Below are 18,464 nucleotides of genomic sequence, written 5' to 3'. Positions count from 1 at the left end.
CTCAAAACTGAAAGGGAAAACTCGGAGTGACTGTGGCTTCTTGAGGCCCCACTCAGGGTTACCTCAAGCTCTGCTCTAAGGTGGGGGGGGGGGCGGGGGCGGCGGCAGCTATTCTCCATTAAAAAAAATCGTAGCCTTCCCATCAGCCTTCTGTCCCAATCATTGGGAGTTAAGGAAACACAGATAACATGTATTTCATCAGAGAACTTACAGTTCACTGACAACAAATGCAAGCACCCAAAGGTAGGAAGGGAAAAAGGAAGCATCATGTATGGATAGGGTCCCCCGGACTCAGGTGGTTATATAAGCCCTAAGACCCTGGTCACAACCTGGGAGAGGCACACCACTAGACGGAAGAGGGGGGGAAATGAGAGCCTCTCAAGCCCAGGCTGTCCCTCTCCTATCAGAGACACAATTCCAGGCCCTGCATTTCTACCATTCCCCTAAAATCACTATGCTGTTGGTGGCTCCAGAACCCAGTTATCATTCATCGAACCCAGAAACCCCACTCTCTTCTAGAACAAAACACCTGGAAAGATCTTAGCACCAAGAAGCCTGGCATCCTCTCCAAACTGCGAAGAGAGGACCCTGGCACCAACAGCCCACTGGGGGTAAGAAAAAGGGAACCTCTCCCAACAGATCCGCTCTTCCCAATGCACCCCCTGAAACTCTCCCTATTCCCCTCCCATAACCAGAGCTGCCTTCCTACCCCTACTTTCCTTAATCTTCATCACAGCCCCCCTCCTCCCTTCCAAGCTCCCAATTCCTTTTCCATACATATCCCTACTCTTATTTCTCCACCCTCCTCCTCCTCCCGTCTTCCCCAGATACACAACCACCCCTACTTACCCTTACCCTCTCCCCAGCCTGGATTCTCCAGCTGATTAGGTGACCTACCTGGCAAGGAAGGGTGTGCAGGAGGGCTAGGGCCCCCAGGTTTGGTCTGAGAACTGTTGATTCCATCCCCCAGAGTCTCTCCCACTGAAGGGCTGGGGGGACCATTTGGGCTCTGTGGCTGCCCTTGGGGAAGCTCCTCCTCCTGCCCAGGGGAGCCCCTTCTCCCTGTAGCTATGTTGGTGGTCTCCTCCTCTTCAATATGGGGGGACTGCAGTGTTATCGGCGAATCTGGAGCCAAAGGCTCTAGTAGCCCCTCTGGTGAAGAGGGATTTGCCCCAGCCCCTGGCTCAGGTGGTACCACCTCAGGGGACTGGCCCCCTGGTCCAGGCTCTAGGGTCTGATCACCTGCATCCCATGCAAGGGTCCCCTCAGGACCATGGTCCACCTCTGGGGGGGAGGGGGCTTTATAGAGCAGCCCCCCCAGCCCCAGCAGCTCAGTGGCTCCATCCAGAACTCCAGGGTCTTTTTCCAGGCCAGCAGGGGTATCAAGCAGGTCCAGGGCTCCTGAGGATGGAGAAGGGCCTGGGGGCGCCCATCCTCGAGTTGGGGCAGTCTGGGATTCCAGTAGATCCTCTCCAAATTCCATGTCTACTGGAAGGTCTCCAGCCAGGGGCTTCTCTGGCAGGGTCAATGGGTCAAACGGACTGGGGAAATCACTGGGGTCCATGAGGATGACTGGATATGGGCTGTAGAGGGGGCAGAAGAGGTGGTCTTCGCCAGAATTCCTTCTTATATAGGTTCTGGGACACACCCCATCATCCACTTGGATTTCTCACGAACAGCCCCCACCACACCGACAAGCATTTCCACTGGCTCTAGTCCGAATGACCACTCCCCCCCCCATACAGCGCCCCCTGTGGGGAGAGGCGTTCCCCGCCCTGGCCCGGTGCCCACACTAGCCCGGCCGGCGGTCGTTCCACCCTCCCGCCTGCCCCCGCCACCCCACTCCAACTCCGTTCCCCTCCCCCCTTACCTTTCACTCCCCCCCAACTCGGGCTGAACGCCCCCTTATAGTCTCCTAGGGCCGTTGCCACCAAGAGGCTTTCCCACCCCCGCGGTCTCAGTTCTTATCCCCTCCCCTCTCTCCCAGAGCCCCCCAGCTCCCCAGTCTTTACCCACCCTGCCTGGCCCCACCCCCCCCCGCGTTGCAAGGTCCTCCCTCAGCTCTTCGCTCGCCCCCACAAACTGCCCTTCCTAACCCCTCCCCCCAGTTACCTTTCAGGGTCGCCCTCTTCCTCAGCGCCGTTCCCCCTTCCTATTGCTCCCCTAGTCGTCCTCCTCCTGTTGCCCACCCCCCACCTCAGGCATTTACAGGAAGACATTTTGGAGCTACGATCTCTCCTCAGACCCCCCCCCCCTTCCTGGCTACGGCGAAATCCCGCCTGCAGGTTCGGTTCGGCTTGATCAGGCCCGACCCCTACCTGAGGCAGGGTTAGTGTACCGGCTACAAGCCTAGAACTGCAGACAGCGACGGCCCCGCGCTCCTTCTCCACCTCCCTCCCTAGCAGCCGGGACAGGGGTCGCGGCCCCTTTAAATGGCAGCGCCGCTCACAGCGCCCAGCGCTCTGCACCAGGCGGGCGGGCGGCGCCAGCAACCAACCCCATTGGCTGGCTCGTGGAGGGGGCTCGCGAGACAGCGCCGGCCCCCGGCGCGAGACTCCCAGCCCAGTGGCCGCCTGGAAATTGCGGACTGGAGCGTAGTCGTTGGAGATGGAGCTTGAGCCCCCGCCCGGGGCCCCGTTAGTTGAGGAGGAAAAGCTAGCCTCTGGAGCTTTGAAGCCCGCCCTCGGGAAAGGCGGCACCCCCTCTCTACGGAACGGCCGAATACACTAACCCACAAAAAATAGATCTACGCACCTGCTTCTCTTACCTGGCTCTAGAGTCTTCTCTCCTTCCCCCCTCCCCGTCACACCCGTGCCCGCCCTACCTCCTGGAGCCCACTCTACCCGTGATCCCCTCCTCTCATTCAAATGGTTCCCGGTCCCCTCCCCCTCCCCGTGTCTCTCTTCGCTTCCCACTCGTGTTCAACCCCTCAGCGTCCGCCCCCCCCCAACAGTCCCTACCTACGCCATGCAGCAGGCGCCTGCCAAGATTACCCTCCCCCCAACCCCACCTCTCCGGGGCCCGCCCCCTGGACGACTGTTAGGGTAATGAGTGACAGCGGAGTAGGGGGGGTAGGCAGGGACCCAGCCCTCACGTGCCCCTCCTTCCCTTGTCTGCGGCCTTGGGCTCCCCTAACCATTCTGAATGTCATACTTGTGGGGTGTCTTAGGCTTGGTCTCCAGCCGCCCAGGGCGGGTTAAATGGCTCTGGCTCAGTGACAACGCCTATGCAGTAACCGTTACTGCCTGACGACCCCAAAACCAGGCCCCGCAAAGACACTCCCCCACTCCCTCAACGGTCTTAGGGTAAGTTCTGGGATCTTCTCCCTGAGTCTTCCTGCAGGAGCTCCCTGCCTTATCTCTACAGTAGTTTTCCTCACCAAGGCCGAGAGCTGTTTCCTCTTTCTCTCAGCCTCTCTTTTCCTCCCTCCCTCCTTCTGTCCTTGTCAGTCTTTTTCCTCCTCCTCCTCTCTCGCTCTCTCTCTCTCTTTCTCTCTCTCTCTGGCGCGCACTCTCTCTCTCCGCCTGTCTCTTTTTGTCTCGGTCTCTGTCTCTCAGCCTCGCGTTTGCATGAGCACGCACGCGCGCGCACACACGCTCCCCCCCCCATGGTCCTTAGCATGTGGGTGTGGCTGAGGTTGAAGCTTGAGAAGTGGGGTAGGGGGAGGGGGCGCCGGCGTTAGGCCTACTGGCTTAAAAAAATAAGTGTGCCAGGATCCTTTCTCAGTCCCCGTTATATAGTTAGAGCACTTTGCGGCCCCTGCCCCCTACTGTCCTCCCCCAACCCTTAAGGGCTGGAGAGCTCTCGGTATCCGAGGCAGTGGAGGAGGCTTGGGCTGCAGGGCTTGGGCTGCAGGGGAGTCCTGCCACAGATTTAGCACCGTGTAGGTTTGGTGTCCAGTGCCTGCGCTAGCTCACTTCTTTGCTCTGGGCCTGCCTTCCCACACTAAGCCTCTCCTAGCGTTATGGTCCCAGGGAGTTCTAGCCTCCCTGGTCTCGTTCGCTTTCCCACAAACCTTGAGCCTTCCTGGCTCCCCACATGGCCTTGAGATTATCTTTGCTCTCTCCTTCATAGAGATAAAAGCCTTCAGTTTCCCAAACCCAGCGTCCTTTATATCGTACCCAGTATTCTGTGTGCCTACCTCCCACCTTCTGCTTATCTCTATGTCCCGGTACCTCCCTTTGCGTTTTCAGTTTGTTCCATCTCAGTTGGTCCACCTCGTTCTTTTGTATTGCTGCCCTTCTCAACGCATACTTGGATCCTTGGCTGGTCTGTTTGTGGAGAATACCTGGTTTCAAATTGAAGGGACACAGTCTAAGGAGGGATTAATCAAGTCAGGGTGGTGGCCTAAAGACGTGTGGGCTTTGGAGACAGACCAGGACTCTAATCTCAAATCTGCTTGCTTTTTAGCCAGTTGACTTTGGACGTCACTTGTCAAGTCACAAGGGCAAGTCACCAGGTCTTAATTTTCTCATCTTTAAAACAGAGATAAGAAAGCAATCTAAATATCCAAAAACAAGGGATTGGTTAAGTCAGTTTGGTCTATATCCATACAATGGACATACTCATTAACATTAAAAAAACAAACAATGACTGGGGTGCCTGGGTGGATGACTTACACTCAGGTCATGATCTCACATGTCATGATTGAGCCCCACATTGGGCTCACTGCTCACATCACAGCCTGCTTCCAATCCTCTGTCCCCCTCTTTCTGCCCCTTCCCTGCTTGTGCTCACTCGCTCGCTCGCTCTCTCAAAAACAAATATTTAAAAAACCAATGACAGCATAGCACAGACCGTTTTTAGGGCAGTGAAACTATTCTGTTTGCTATAGTGATGGAGACATATTTACATCGTCAAAACCCATAGAATGTACACCACCAAAAGTGAACTCTTATGTGAACAATGGGCTTTGAATGATAATGATGCATCATCTATTATAACTAATGTACCATTCTGGCAAGGGATGTTGATAGTCAAGGGAGGCTGTGCCCTGGAGTGAGTATGGGGTGGGCGAGGAGTATGTGGGAGCTCTCTGTACTTTCAGCCTGCTTGTGCTGTAAACCTAAAACTGCTCTAAAAATAGACTTTAGTCTCACCTGGCTGGCTCAGTTGGTTGAGTGTCTGGCCCTTGGTTTTGGCTCAAGTCATGATCTTGCCGTTCATGAGATCAAGTCCCATGTCTGGCTCTGCACCGATGGTACAGTCTGCTTGGGATTCTCTCTGTCTCTCTCTGTCCCTCCCTTGTTTGTGCTCTCTCAAAATAAGTAAAATAAACATTTTTTTAAAAAAAATCTTTAAAAACATAGACTTTAGTCTATTAAAAGAATTAATGAGGGGCACCTGGGTGGCTCAGTTGGCTAAACGTCTGACTTTGGCTCAGGTCATGATCTCACAGTTCATGGGTTCGAGCCCTGCGTCGGGCTCTGTGCTGACAGATCCCTGCTTCGGATTCTGTATCTCCCTCTCTCTCTGACCCTCCTCTCCTCACACTGTCTCTGTCTCGCTCTCTCAGAAATTAAAAAAAATTAAAAGAAGAATTAATGACACATGAAAATGCTCCTGATATGTTACATGTTTAATTTTTTCAAAGAAGCCTCTACACCCAGTGTAGGGCTTGAATGTACAACCCAAAGATCAAGAGGCCCATGCTCTACTGACTGAACCAGCCAGGCACCCCCTATGTTAAATTTCTTTAAAGGAGTTAAAATATGATGCTAACTTTGTAGAGAAATTCTATATACAGTCGACCTTTGAACAACATGGGTTTGAACTTTGTGGTCCCACCCCTATGTGGATTTTTTCAATAAGTACAGTATAGCACTGTAAAAGTATTTTTTAATGATTTTTAATAATATTTTCTTTTCTCTAGCTTACCTTATTGTAAGAGTACATATAGCATATAAAATACATGTTAATCAACTATTTATGTTATCAGTAAGGCTTCCAGTCAACAGTAATAGTTAAATTTTGGGGGAGTCAAAAGTTATACTTGGATTTCTTCCTTTTTTAATGTTTATTTTTGAGAGAGAGAGATTGTATGCGTGCATGTGCAAGGGGGTAGGGGCAAAGGTGGGGGGGGGAACATAGGATCTGAAGCAGGCTCTGAGCTGACAGCAGAGACCCGGATATGGGGCTTGACCTCACAAACCATGAGATCATGACCTGAGCCAAAGTCAGAAGCTTAACTGACTGAGCCAGCCAGGTGCCCCTGCTTGGATTTTCAACTACATAGGGTGGTCACTGCCCCTACCTCCATGTTGTTTAAGGGTCAATCGTACATGTATACATAGAAAACACTAGAAGGAAATACTGGAAATTATACCTCATAGGGATGCATTTAAGTGAGATGTACAACTATCCGATACTGATTAATAGGTTACTATAATCATTTTATTATTTTTTAAATGTTTATTCATTTTTGAGAGGAGGGCAAGGGGTAGAGAGAGAGGGGGACAGAGGATCCAAAGCAGGCTCTGTGCTGACAGCAGAGAGCCCACCGTGGGGCTTGAACTCAGAAACTGTGAGACCATGACCTGAGCTGAAGTTGGGTACTCAACCGACTGAGGCACCTAGGCGCCCCAGTTACTACTATCATTTTAAGAGAAATAGGGGCATCTGGGTGGTTCAGTCAGTTACGCCTCTGACTTCAGCTCAGGTCATGATCTCACGGCTCCTGAGTTCGAGCCCTGAGTCAGGCTCTGTGCTGACAGCTCAGAGCCTGGAGCCTGCTTCAGATTGTCTCCCTCTCTCTCTGCCCCACCCCCGCTTGCACTCTCTCTCTCTCTCTCTCTCTGTCTCTCAAAAATGAATAAACCTTAAAAAAAATAAACAAAAACATAAGAGAAATATATCTGACCTCATGTATGGTCTGGGACTTTGTACCTTGAAACCTTCATATCCTATAAATAAATAATTTTTTTTGGTCTTTAAGCCAAGAATGCCCACAGTTGATAGATTTGAATACGTACCAGCCACAGATGAAAGGCTGTAATCTAAAATGTGGTGGGGGGGTTGGGTAAGAGTGTGGCCTGCACTTCAGTACTGTCATTTTCAGCTTTGTTAGTTATCACACAGTACTCAATTCTGTTACTTGTTAGTCCTCATTTATAAAACACTCCTGAAGTGCTACAAGCACTGTAAGGCAGGCAAAAACTCAATCCCTGTCCTCATGAGAGCGCTTTCAATTATATATATATATATATTATACAAACACACACACACACACATATATACATATGTATGTTTTCTGATTATAAAAATATAAATGTTCACTGTAAAAATTTTGGAAAACATGAAAAGTCTGAAGAAGAAAGCACTGATCAGTTATATCCTACCTATTATACCCAGAGATAACCACTGCTCTATTTGATGTATATCTTTCCGGTCCTTTTTTTGCATACATATTTTTTACAAAATGGGAATTATCTTCTATAATATGTTCTACAACATAATTGTAATGGCTGTGTATTATTTCATTGGATGTACCATGCTTTAATTAATTACTGCTGGGTGTCAAATTTTTATTTATTTTAAATTTTTAAAATGGATGTTTATTTTTGAGAGAGAGAGAGAGAGAGAGAGAGAGCGAGCAAGCTAGGGAGGGGCAGAGAGAGAGGGAGACACAGAATCTGAAGCAGGCTCCAGGCTCTGAGCTGTCAGCACAGAGCCCGACATGGGACTCAAACTCACGAGCTGTGAGATCATGACCTGGGCCGAAGTTGGACGCTCAACTGACTGAGCCACCCAGGCGCCCCTCAAACTTTTATTTTTTCACTCCAGGCAAACCTACATATAACTTGGTCAAATAAAAGGAAGTACTATTTGGCAATCATTTGATTAGAGTGAAGTTCACTCTTTACAACAAGGTGTGGAAACACATGGATTCTTATTTAATGTTTTATACCATCCTGAAGTACCCTGGAATGAAGAAAAGGAAATACGTATTTAGGGAGACATTGGGGAAATGCTAGACTGTGAGCTCCTCAATAATAGAGATCTGTTTTTACTCATCTCTATCTCCAGCATCTAGCATAGTCCCTGATACTCAGTAAATGTTTACTGGATGAATTGGTGAATGGATGAGTGAATAATGGACAGAGAGAGGAAGAAAGCCCCAATGAACTCAAATTGTAGTACTATTTCTATAATGTAAGGCTTAACAAGGAAAAAGATAAGAGTGAAACAAGAGAGGAGCAAAGGCAGGAAGGCAAAAATAAGGAATCTTCATCTTTAAAAAGAAGGATTAGTATAAACCCACAACTGTATGGTCAATTAATCTTCAATAAAGCAGGAAAGAGTATCCAATGAGAAAAGGACAAATGGTGTTGGGAAAACTGGTCAGCTACATACAAAAGAATGAAACTTGGCCACTTTCTTACACCATACACAAAAATAAAATTCTAAATAGATTAAAGACCTAAATGAGAGACCTGAAACTGTAAAAATCCTAGAAGAGAGCACAGGCAGTAACTTCTTTGTCGTAGACTGAGGCAACATTTTTCTAGATGTGTCTCCTGAGGCAAGGGAAACGAGCAAAAATAAACTATTGGAACTACATCAAAACAAAAAGTTTCTGCACAGAGGAACAAAACTAAAAGACAACCTACAGAATGAGGGAAGATATTTGCAAATGATATATCCGATAAAGGGTTAGTATCCAAAATATATAGAGAACTTATAAAACTCAAAGCCCCCAAAACATAATCCAGTTAAAAATGGACAAAAGACACAGACATTTTTCTAAACAAGACATGCAGCTGGCCAACAGATCTGTGAAAAAAAATGTTTTAGCATCACTTACTATCAGGGAAATGCGAATCAGAGCAATGAGATAATACCTCATACCTGTCAGAATGGCTAAAATCAACAACACAAGAAACAGGTGTTGGCACAGATGTGGAGAAAAAAGAACACGGGGGGCGCCTGGGTGGCTCAGTCAGTTGAGTGTCTGACTTCAGCTCAGGTCATGATCTCTCTGTGGGTTCAAGCCCTGCGTTGGGGTCTGTGCTGACACCTCAGGGCCTGAAGCCTGCTTTGGATTCTGTGTCTCCCTTACTCTCTGCCCCTCACCCACTCACGCTCGCTTGCTCTCTCTCTCTCTGTCTCAATAATAGATAAACATTTAAAAAATTAAAAAAAGAAGAAAGAACACTGGCGCACTGTTGGTGAGAATGAAAACTGGTGCAGCTACTGTGCAAAACAGTATAGAGGTTCCTCAAGAAGTTAAAAAATAAAACTACCCTAGCATGAGACTCTGGATCTTGGGAGTGTGAGTTCAAGCCACAGGGTGGGCATAGAGCTTACTTAAAACAAACAAGCAAACAAACAAACTGCCCTATGATCCAGCAATTGCATTATTGGGTATTTACTCAAAGAATACAAAAACACTAATTCAAGGGATACATGCACATGCACCCTATGTTTATAGCAGCATTATTTACAACAGCCAAGATATTGAAGCATCTCAAGTGTCCACTGATGGATGAAAAGATAAAGACAAATGTTGTATATATACATATATATATATGAATATTAGCCATAAAAAAGAATGAAATCTTGCCATTTGCAATGACATGGATGGAGCCAGAAAGTATAATGCTAAGCAAAATAAGTCAGTCAGAGAAAGACAAATACCGTATGATTTCACTCATATGTGGCATTTAAGAAACAAAACGAATGAACAAAGAAAAAGAGAAACCAGGAAACAGATTTTATTTTTTAGAATTTATATACGAGATTTTAAAAAAAATTTAATGTTTATTTATTTTTGAGAGAGAGAGCGTGAGTAAGGGAGAGGCAGAGAGGGAGGGAGGCACAGAATGGAAGCAGGCTCCAGGCTCTAAACTGTCAGCACAGAGCCTGACATGGGGCTCCAATTTACAGATTGCAAGATCATGACCTGAGCCGAAGTTGGATGCTTAACTGACTGAGCCCCCAGGTGCCTCGAAACAGATTTTTGTAAAATTTTTTTAATGTTTATTTTTGAGAGGGACAGAAACAGTGTGAGCGGGGGTGGGGCAGAGAGAGAGGGAGACACAGAATCTGAGGCAGGCTCCCGGCTCTGAGCTGTCAGCACAGAGTCCGATGTGGGGCTCAAACTCATGAGCTGTGAGATCATGACCTGAGCTGAGGTCAGACACTTAACTGACTGAGCCACCCTGGCGCCTCAACAGATTTTTAATTATAGAAAACAACCTGACATTACCAGAGAGGACAGGAGTGGGGGTTGGGTGAAATAGGTGATGGGAATGGACTGCACTTGTCTTGGTAAGCATTGGATGAAATTGTTTAATCACTATATTGTACACCTGAAACTAATACAACACTGTATGTTAACTAACTGGAATTAAAATTAGAAAAGAGAAGGATTAGTGAAATGCAAGTCCATTTGTGGCCATCTGACCTACTAGTATACTTCTGATTATACTCCCCTCTTTAACATTCTCTGTCCTGTCCAGACAGCTCTCCCAACTTTGGAGGCAACATATCCCAATTTACTCCCCATAAGGTCAACTGACTTTAGAAGACACGCTCTAGGATATATGTGGGCCCCAAGGTCTCTACAGCCTTTCTGCCATGGTTCTATCCCTTGGGAAATCAACTTACATTAATAGTACTTCTCTGAGTTCCACTTACACTTTTTAAAAAATAAAAGCTTTATTGAGATAGAATTTATTTACTATACAATTTACCCATTTAAATCGTATAATTCAATGGATTTTAGTATATTCATGGATGTGTGCAACAATTACCAGTCAATTTTACATCATCACTTATGTTTTTATTATTTTAATTCCAGTGTAATCAACACAACAGTATTATATTAGTTTCGTGTACAATATGGTGATTCGACAACTTCATATATTATTCAGTGCTCATCAAGACAAATGTACTCTTAATCCCCTTCACCTATTTCACCCATCCCCTCCCAGTGCACCTCCCCGCTGGGAACCATCAATTTGTTCTTGATAGTTAAGAGTCCGTTTTTTGGTTTGTCTCTTTTTTTCCCCCTTTGTTCATTTGTTTCATTTCTTAAATTCCACATATGAGTGAAATCATATGGTATTTATCTTTCTCTGACTGGTTTGTTTGTTTAGCATTATATTCTCTAGATCCATTTTGTTGCAAATGGTAAGATTTCATTTTTTATGGCTAGATAATATGCTGTTGTGTGTGTGTGTATATACATATATACACATATATATACATCACATTTTCTTTATCCATTCATCTAGCGATGGACACTTAGGTTGCTTCTGTAATTTGGCTATTGTAAATAATGCTGTTTAAACATAAGGGTGCATGTATCCTTTTGAATTAGTGTTTTTGTTTCCTTTGGGTAAATACCCAATAGTGTGATTAGCAGATCATAGGGGAGTTCTATTTTTAATTTTTTGAGGAACTTCCATACTGTTTTCCACAGTGGCTGTACCACTTTGCATTCTCACCCATTTTTATCATTAAAAAAAGAGAAACCCTGTATGCTTAAGCTATATTCTCCTGTCCCCCATCCCCCTAGCTTTATGCAAGCACCATTCTTTGTCTCCATAGATTCACCTATTCTGGACATCTTACATAAATTGAATCATACATGTGGTCTTTTGTGACTGGCTTCTTTCAATTGACATAATGTTTTCAAGGTCCATCCATGTTGTGCCATGATCAGAATTTATTCCTTGTATGCCTGAATAATATTCCATTGTATTGATATACCATATTTGGATTATCTGTTCTAAAGTTGATGTACCCTTGGCAATGAGAAACAATGAAATCTGGCCATGTGTAGCAACATGGATGGACCTTGAGGGTGTTATGCTGAGCGAAATAAGTCAGGCAGAGAAGGACAAATATCATATGTTTGCACGTATAGGAGGATTAGGAGGAACTTAACTGAGGAACAAGGGGGAGAAGAAGGGGGGAAATGGTGGGGGAAAGGGAGAGAGGCAAACCATGAGAGACTCTTGAATGCTGAGAAACAAACTGAGGACTGATGGATGTGGGGGGAGGGGGGATGGGCATGGAGGAGGACACTTGTGGGGATGAGCACTGGGTGTTATGTGGAAACTAATTTGACAATAAACTATTTGTAAAAAGAAGATAAATGAATAAAGTTGATGTACCTTTTGGCTATTAGGAATAATACTGCTATAAACATTCATATATATAAGTTTTTATGTGAACATATGTTTTCATTTCTCTTGGGTATATAACTAGGAGTAGAATTTGTGGATCATGTCGTAAGTTTATGTTTAATTGTTTGAGGAACTGCCACACTATTTTCCAAAGTAGCTGCACTATTTTATATATCCATCAGCAGATTTCTAGTTTCTCACATTCTTGCTAACATTTGTTTTCTGCTAATCAAAGTCCATTTATTGAGAGCTTTTTGAATTTCTTCCAGCAATGTTTTGTAGTTTTCAGAGTATAAGTTTTATGCTTTTGTTAAATTTGTTCCTAAGCACTTTATTCCTTTTCATGTTTTTGTAAATGGGTTTAATTTCATTTTCAAATTCTTTACTGCAAGTGTATAGAAATAGAATTTACATTTGCATATTGATCTTGTATCCTGCAACCCTGCTGAACTAATTTAGTTCTAATAATTGTTTTCTTCCAAAGTCTCCAAATTGTTATTTAAATTCTAGTTAGTTAACATCATGTGACATAGGCTGCAGTTGATTTCTGTGATTCATCACTTACATATTACACCCAGTGCTCCTATAAAAGTGCTCTCTCCTTAATACCCATCACCCATTGGGCCCATCCCCCTACCTCCCTCCATGAACTCCCACTTTGTTCTCTTTTTTTACATTAATTTTTAATTTACTTTTATTTTTAATTTTTTGTTTTTATCTGTTTCTTCTCTATTGTTGATCCTCTTATGGTTTATTCCCCCTCTCTCTTGTTTTTCCCTTTACATATGTTAATTTGTTTTGTTTCCTAACTTCCAGATGAGTGAAATCATATGGTATTTGTCTTTCTCTGACTGACTTATTTAGCTTAGCATAATACACCCTGGCTCCATCCATGTCATTGCAAATGGCAAGATGTCATTTCTTTTTGATGGCTGAGTAATATTCCAGTGTGTGTGTGTGTGTGTGTGTGTGTGTGTGTGTGTGTGTGTGTGTGTGTATGGATGGATACTTGGGCTCTTTCCTAGTTCTAATATTTTTTTAAGCAGATTCCGTAGGGTTTTCTATATACAAGATCATGTCACCTGCAAATAGAGATAGTTTTACTTCTTCCTTTTCATTTTGGACACCTATTATTTTTTTCTTGCCAATTTCCCTGGTTACAACTTTTAGTATAATGTTGAATGCTAGTGACTTATAGTTCTTAAAACAGTCTTACATACTAGGCTGTTCACTTTTTTTCACTTTCTCTTTTTCTAACTTTTTAGGTTTATGTATTCATTTTGAGACAGAGAGCGCACAGCAGGGGTGGGGCAGACAGAGAAGGAGAGACAATCTCAAGCAGGCTCCACACCATCAGCACAGAGCTGTATGCAGGGCTCAAACTCATGAACCGTGAGTTTGTGACCTGAGCCCAGATCAAGAGTCAGACACTTAACTAACTGCACCACCCAGGCCCTTCTTTTTCCACTTTCTCTTGATTGATGTTTAGTTTCTTGGTAATTTATTGAGGACAGAAATCATCCTTAGTACTGATATACCCCATATTATGTTCAATACCTTGAAAGTATTCAATATATATGATTGATAATAATATTTATAAAATATTGACCTCAGAGCCTCACTCAAACTCTTCCTCAGTTGCTTGGATGGTTCCTCTCACCTTGAACTTGACTTGGCCAAAAGTGCACTGATTGACTCCTCACCTCACCCTCCCAATGGTGCTCTGCCTCCTCTGCTTCCTATCCTGGTTAGTGGCATAACCAGACAACCAGGTGCCATAAACAGAAACCTGGGAATTATTCTAATCTCCTACTCCTTACCCCTACATTCAATTGGCTATTAATTTCTCTTGATCCTGCCTTCTATATATTTGGATTAGGTTTCCTCTTCTCTATCCCTACAACCATTGACTTCAGGCTTTCCTCATTTTTCACCTGAAATTATTATTACTGTATTCCAACTAGTGTCCTGATCTCCTACCTTATCTCCTCCAGTCTTTCTTTTTAAAAACATTTGTTTAATGTTTTTTTTAAATTTATTTCTGAGAGAGAGAGACAGAGAGAGAGACAGTGTGAGCAGGGGAGGGTCAGAGAGAGAGGGAGACATAGAATCTGAAACAGGCTCCAGGCTCTGAGCTTGCTGTCAGCACAGAGCCCGACGCAGGGCTTGAACCCACAAACCATGAGATCATGACCTGAGCTGAAGTCAGACGCTTAACCGACTGAGCCACCCAGGCGCCCCTCCTCCAATCTTTTCTACATACTGTTGCAAGGGTGATTTGGGGAAGCTTAATAATGGCCCCCAAAAGATATCCCAGTCCTAATCCCTGGAGTTCGTGAATGCTACCTCACGGGGCAAAGAAGTAGGATTTGGAAATGTGACTGAGTTAAGGATCTTAAGATGGGGGAATTATCGAGATGGGCCCTAAATTTAATGACAAGAGTTCTTACAAGAGAAAAGCAGAAGGAGATTTTACACAAAAGGAAAAGGCAATGTGACCATGGAGGCAGAAATTGGAGTGATACAGCCATACGCCAAGGAATGACAGCAGCCACCAAGAACTGGAACTGGAAGAGACAAAACACAGTCTCCCCTAGAGCTTCCTGAGAGATCCTGAAGAATTATGGCCCTGCCCACCCCTTGATTTCCTCCCAGTGATACTGCTTTCAGACTTCTAGCTTCCAGAACTGTGAGAGAATAAATTGCTGTTTTATGAGCCACCTAGTCTGTGGTAATCCTTTATAACAGCTTCAGGACAGTAATACAGCGATCTTTCTGAAGTTCAAACCTATATATAGAAAAAATTTATTCTCTTTGTCTCTCAGTCTCTTTGTCTATCAATAAATAAATAAATAAATAAATAAATAAATGGCACCTGGGTGGCTCAGTTGGTTAAGTGTCTGATTCTTGGTTTTGGCTCAGGTCATGATCTCACAGTTTGTTGATTCAAGCCACATACTGGGCTCCTCGCTGTTGGCATGGAGCCTGCCTGGGATTCTCTCTCACTCCCTCTCTCTCCCCTTCCCTGCTTGTTTTCTCTCTCTCAAAATATATAAACTTTAAAAATTAAAAAATAAATTAATAAATCAATACACACACACACACAGAGGCACGCATACCAACATCATGTCTATCTATCATGGTCTAGAATATACCTAAATATTAACAGCAACTTCTCCATAATGGGATTATGATGATTTTTGTACTTCTCTTTTCAAGTTTTGCCCTCAAAAAGCATATATTACTTTTATCATCAGAAAAAAAAATAATATAAATTATTGAAAAAAACCTCTTCGAGGGGCACCAGGGTGGCTCAGTTGGTTAAAAGTCCAACTTCAGCTCAGGTCATGATCTCACAGTTCCTGAGTTCAAGCCCCACATTGGGCTCACTGCTGTCAACCCCTCAACGCAAAGTCTACTTCGGATCCTCTCTCCCCCTCTCACTGCCTCTCCCCCACTTTCTCTCTCTCAAAAAAAGAAAAAAAAAACCTCTTTCAATGTCTCCCCATCACCTACAAAGTAAAGGGCAAACTTCTAAGCACAGAATGGGCCCTTAATTTGGCCTATGCCTATCTCTCTAGCCTAACTTTCTATGGCTTAGCCTCCCTACTTTTCTTCAGCAATGCCAAATTGCTTAAAACATAAGTCATTCTGCCTCTGATCCATTGCAAATTGGTCTGACTTCAACCTCTTGGTTAAAACCCAATTCAAAAGTGTTCTTTCCTGTGAAGCCATTCCTTTTTTTTTCTTTTTACTTTTTTTTTTTGTTTTATTTATTTTTGAGACAGAGAGACAGAGCACAAGTGGGTAAGGGGCAGAAGAGAGGGAGACACAGAATCCGAAAGCGGTTCCAGGCTCTGAGTTGTCAGCACAGAACCCACAAACCATGAGATCATGACCTGAAAGGAAGTCGGATGCTTAACCGACTGGGCTACCCAGGCGCTCCCCTATGAAGCCATTCTTGATCCACTCATGCAGAGCCCTGCTACCTTTGAGTTACCACTAATACGAGTTACCACTAATATGCTATTACTTTATTTGCCTAGAGTATTCCAATTATTTGTTTACATCAACATTTCTCTGTTTATGCTGTGATTATCCTGAGGCGATACACAAATGTACAACAATTTTTCTTTTACTTTGCTACCAAATTTTTCTAACATAAACAGCTGTTGTGATTTTTTAAACAAGGCATACATTGATCAAAGTGTTACTGAATTCATCGTAGCTCCTTTTAATTTGTATTTTTTCACTCAAGAGACACTAAAAACCATCACGTGGGTGTCTATAAAATATTTGGTATTAAAAAGTCTTCATAGATCTTTATCCATTTATATGGAAAGAAAGCTAAAGTATTTTTTAAAGTGAGAAAGTCATGGCTCAGAAAAGCATGTAAAGCTTAGCTTAATCCTATGTGTATAAAAAAGTATGAACATTTGTTGACCAAGTCAGTACAAATATAGAAAACAGAAATGTAGGGGCGCCTGGTTGAACGTCTGTCGGTTGAACTCCAACTCTTGGTTTTGGCTTGGGTCATGATACCAGGGTCATGGTATTGAGCTCCTTGTTAGGCTCCATGCTCAGCATGGAGCCTGCTTAAGATTCTCTGTCTCTCCCTCTGCCCCTCTTCCCTGCTTGCATGTGCAGGTGCTCTCTCTCTCTCAAAAGAAAACATTTAAATTTTACCTAATTAAAAGTAAAACAGGATTGGGGCGCCTGAGTGGCTTAGTCGGTTAAGCGTCCGACTTTCGCTTAGGTCATGATCTCGCGGTTCGTGGGTTCGAGCCCCGCGTCGGGCTCTGTGTTGACTGCCAGCTCAGAGCCTGGAGCCTGTTTCGGAGTCTGTATCTCCCTCTCTCTCTGACCCTCCCCTGCTCACGCTGTCTCTCTCTCTCTCTCTCTCTCCTAGAAACAAATTAAAAAATAAAATAAAATAAAATAAAAAGTAAAACAGGATTAACGACTCAGTTCCTGGGTGCCTAGATGGCTCAGTCAATTAAGCATCTGACTTTGGCTCGGATCATGATCTTACAGGTTGGGGTCATTGGGCCCCTTACAAGCAGTGCAGAGCCTGATTGGTATCTCCCGCCCCCCCCCGCCTCTCTGCCCCTCCCCCGCTCATGCTTTTTCTCTCTCTCTCTCAAAACAAATAAAAATAAACTTAAAAAAAAAATCCTGGGGCGCATGGGTGGCTCAGTCAGTTAAGCATCTGACTTCAGCTCAGGTCATGATCTAATGGTCTGTGGGTTCAAGCCCCACATTAGGCTCTGTGCAGACAGCTCAGAGCCTGGAGCCCACTTCAGATTCTGTGTCCCGCCCCCCCTCTTCTCTCCAGCTTGTGTTCTCTCTGCCTACCAAAAATAAACAAACATTAAACGAAACTTTAAAAAAATAAAAAACAAAATCTTAAAGGGTATCTGGGTGGCTCAGTTGGTTAAGTGTCCCACTTCACCTCAGGTAATGATCTCACCGTTTGGGAGTTAGATCTCCACATACCGGGTTCTGTGCGGACAGCAGAGTCTGGAGCCTGCTTCAAAGATTCCGTCTCTCTTTCTCTAGACTGCCCCTCCCCCCACTCACATTCTGTCTCTCTCTCTCAAAATTAAGTAAACATTAAAAATAATAAAATAAAAGATAATCTTTCTTTAAAAAAATAAACTCTTTTAAAAAACACAATTCACTTCCTCAGTCGCACAAGTCATATTTCAAGCCCTCAGTGGCCACATTATGTACACAGCCGGTAGTTGCTGCATTGAACAGAGCAAGTAACATTTCTATCCCTGCAGAAGTTCCCATTGGGCAGTGCAGGTCTAGATCACTGACCCCACATAAGTTGGCGCCAATTTTGGCACACTGAAACCCTGAGTGTGAATTAGTTAATTAGTGAGAACGAACTACAAACACTGATCAGTTGAGCCTTGTAGCTCTTGATTAACTTGAGTACGGAAAACCAAAAGTTCCTACCTGATCGGCATCCTAGGGAATGGAGAATCAGTCTGTACCCGTACCTGGATACAATGTATCCATGGCAATGATCACACCTGTTGAGTCTCTATTGCAGGAACAATGGTGGTGTTTGGACTGCTGGGTTCCCTGGTTACCATGGAAATAGATGCTGGTTACAATTATGTCTAACCACAGAGAGTAAAGTATCAATCCACCGTCCTCTCCCCCAATCCCTTTGCAGAACCGTAACCATTATCATAACCATAACCATAGTAATGACTGTTTCAGTTGGGCTTCACGAGTACACCTGGCAGCAGAAGCAACTAGAAATCTGATTTTAAGTATGGAGTGTCAGAGTGCAAGCCCTAATGAGGAAGTGTGAAA

At 44.4% G+C, this 18,464-nt stretch overlaps 1 protein-coding gene across 8 annotated transcripts in view; it reads right to left on the bottom strand.

Annotated features, from left to right (window-relative positions):
- ZMYM3 (zinc finger MYM-type containing 3) overlaps window positions 1–18,220 on the bottom strand; it is a 31,033-nt gene extending 12,813 nt beyond the window's left edge. For 2 of the 8 annotated variants that reach the window (XM_039253383.1, XM_039253386.1), the window contains exons 1-2: window positions 4,142–4,361; window positions 1,243–1,583 (exon numbers count right to left, since the gene is read on the bottom strand). In XM_039253383.1, coding sequence (XP_039109314.1) covers window positions 1,243–1,564 — 322 coding nt within the window. In that variant the 5' untranslated portion in view covers window positions 1,565–1,583; window positions 4,142–4,361. Of the gene's footprint in view, window positions 1–897; window positions 1,584–2,318; window positions 2,708–4,141; window positions 4,362–18,098 lie in introns of those variants that run through there. The other 6 variants (XM_039253388.1, XM_039253389.1, XM_039253380.1 and 3 more) reach the window with 5 other exon arrangements.
- Window positions 18,221–18,464: the final 244 nt, after the last annotated feature.

This window comes from Hyaena hyaena, unplaced genomic scaffold (genome assembly GCF_003009895.1).
Source record: "Hyaena hyaena isolate Hyena2069 unplaced genomic scaffold, ASM300989v1 scaffold_451, whole genome shotgun sequence".
Classification (NCBI taxonomy): Eukaryota; Metazoa; Chordata; class Mammalia; order Carnivora; family Hyaenidae; genus Hyaena; species Hyaena hyaena.
Note: the sequence above shows the minus strand (reverse complement) of the source record. Positions and strands in the feature narration are given on the sequence as shown.